We start from the raw sequence: 2,484 nt of genomic DNA on the forward strand, positions 1-2,484 counted from the left end.
TGGTCGTTTAAATAATTAGGATTTGTTATAATGACAATATTCTTTCCGCTAATGTATAATATTGTATATAGTTTGTAAATTAGTTGTATATAGATTTAATCCGATCACCTGATTCAGTAGGCCCAAAAATATGTCAGGTTCATAAATGGGTCCATAATTTAGTATAGAATTTTGTTTTTAGGTTATGAAGTTGGGTAGCGTTGTTTATGATATATTTTCTATAGGCCGCTGGATCACTAGCTTCTAGGGAGGGTCGTGATGATTTGCTTCATTTACATTGTGCCATATTATAGCATTTCCCTTTCATTTTGTGTAATGAGTTAACTTGCTTTATTTATATAAAAAACATTTCTCATGTGTTTTGGTGTGTGCTGCAACTAATATAGAAGTCATGAAGTATCATCATGTCTTGACTTTAGCCCCGCCCCCTCACTACACCTCTCGCTCATTTTAATGAGTACCTGCTCTTATTTTTTCCCATTTAAAGCACTGGTTTAAAGAAAAGGTGGGCGTCAAGTCACATGACTCGGAACTGTCAAACAGGACTATCATGGCGGCCGCCTGCACGCCAGCCTACATTCACGTTATGCGGTCTAGTGTTCGGGGTGTTCTACGCCAATCATTTCTGCCGTTGCTGGGTCGTGCTTTTATGCGTGTGCGGCTAACAAGATGGAAGCAGTAACTACGCCGGGAAGCGATATGGTGCTAACGTCCAGCGGCAGCACTGCGCTCCCAGAGCGGCTGCTCCGTCGTGATCTGGAGCGGCAGCAAGAGGCGGGGAAGCGACGGCAAGAGAAGGAGCGTCGGACGGTGGACGAAGAAAAGCAGGACTTCTTTAAAGCTTCCTTCAGGCCCGAGCGTGATGCTCTGGAACAGTTGCTACAGCCTGGAGATGACCCAGGGAAGGGGACGGGGGAGGCTGAGCTGCAGGATGCTGGGGTCCGACTTCAGGCTCTTCAGAAGCTGGTGAATGACAGCCTGCGCTTCCTGCCTTCTTACGACGTGAAGCTGGCGCAGGATGCGCTGCAGCGACTGCAGGTGGCTCTGGTTGATCGCAGAGAGCAACTGCAGCCCAAAAAGAAGTTCGCCTTCAAGTCCCGTGAGCGTAAAGAGACCCCGCCGGCCCCCGCTCCTGCTCAACTGGAACCCATCACCGCCCCTTTACCGGAGCCAGCACACACCTGTGGCTTCCGCGGCCTCGAGGGCCAGAGCTTGGCATTGAATGGGGAAGAGTTAAGCGGGCGGGACGTGCAGTTGGCAGATCTGCGGGACTGCCGGGTACAATTGCAGGGAAGCCCTGGCACCCTGCACATGCGAGGGCTGCGCGGTTGCACTGTCCTCTGTGGCCCCGTCTCCAGTTCTGTGTTTATGGATGAGTGCCACAATTGCGAATTGACCTTTCCCTGTCAGCAACTACGGGTGCACCGCAGCACGAACACCCGCATCTACCTGCATGTCACGTGCCGGGCCATCATTGAGGACTGCCGCAGGCTGGGCTTTGCCCCGCTCACTTGGAACTACCCAGGCATGGGCGAGGACTACCTTCGCGCCGGCCTGGATCGCTCCCGCAATCACTGGAGTCAGGTGGATGACTTCGACTGGCTGGCCCGGGATGCAGCCTCGCCCAACTGGGGCATCGTGCCCGAGGAAGAGCGGCGGGTGCAGTGGGATTAAAGGAGTGGGCTAGTGGGACCGAGGGGTCCGATTCATGGCTTCGAAGCTGCTGTTTACACATTCATTATTTATGGAGATACTACAATTCCCCAAAGGAAACCCCCAAGCCTGGGTTTTTGTATGGAAGCAACTCCTAACTAGGGCGTGATTTGTACTTCTATTTGATCTGCCCGAGGGCATCTGAAATGTGATATACTATTAAAAACTGATGGCAAAACCCCAAACTCATTGATTGTTGTTAAATGTAACTGACTTTCGTTCTCTGCTTAAGCGTACGTCGTCCTTTGCACATTAGCAGGCATTGCACTTATTAAAACCAAACTCTCCTTGCGATTTTTGATTTTTAACATTAAGTAAATAAAATTTGGTGGATAATCTTTTTGGCTCACATCTTGATTTTTTTATTGACGCTATTGAAAGCATCTCGATGTAAACGAATGAATGAATTGCATTTCTAGCTATTTTTGTAGAGTGCGAATAACTCCAAACCTTTGCCTGATTGTCTTAGTTTTAACGTAAATCTTGCAAAACAAAAAAAAATCTGTGATTTTAAGCATTCTCATAAAGCGCAACGCTCACTATCCAACACCAATATTGTAAATTGCTTGCTTAAGCCTTTTTCTGATGGGTCTTTATAGTAAGCAAATAATGTCTTGGGTTTTGTGATGTAAAATGGCGTACTGGACATGTAGCATGACCTTTTAAGCAGGATTGGGGGGGTAAAAAGTTTGGCAACCCATACGTTGGTGGTCAACGGTGTGGTAGAGGAAAAGTCTTACAGTCAAATTATACACTTAAAAGAAAATTGCT

At 47.7% G+C, this 2,484-nt stretch overlaps 1 protein-coding gene across 1 annotated transcript; it reads left to right on the plus strand.

The window, feature by feature from the left end:
- Positions 1–529: 529 nt before the first annotated feature.
- On the plus strand, positions 530–2,051 carry TBCC (tubulin folding cofactor C). The gene has a single exon (XM_078647114.1). It carries the CDS (start codon positions 670–672, stop codon positions 1,672–1,674), a length of 1,005 nt encoding a protein of 334 aa, XP_078503240.1. The 5' UTR covers positions 530–669; the 3' UTR covers positions 1,675–2,051.
- Positions 2,052–2,484: the final 433 nt, after the last annotated feature.

This window comes from Lissotriton helveticus, chromosome 6 (assembly GCF_964261635.1).
Source record: "Lissotriton helveticus chromosome 6, aLisHel1.1, whole genome shotgun sequence".
Lineage (NCBI taxonomy): Eukaryota > Metazoa > Chordata > Amphibia > Caudata > Salamandridae > Lissotriton > Lissotriton helveticus.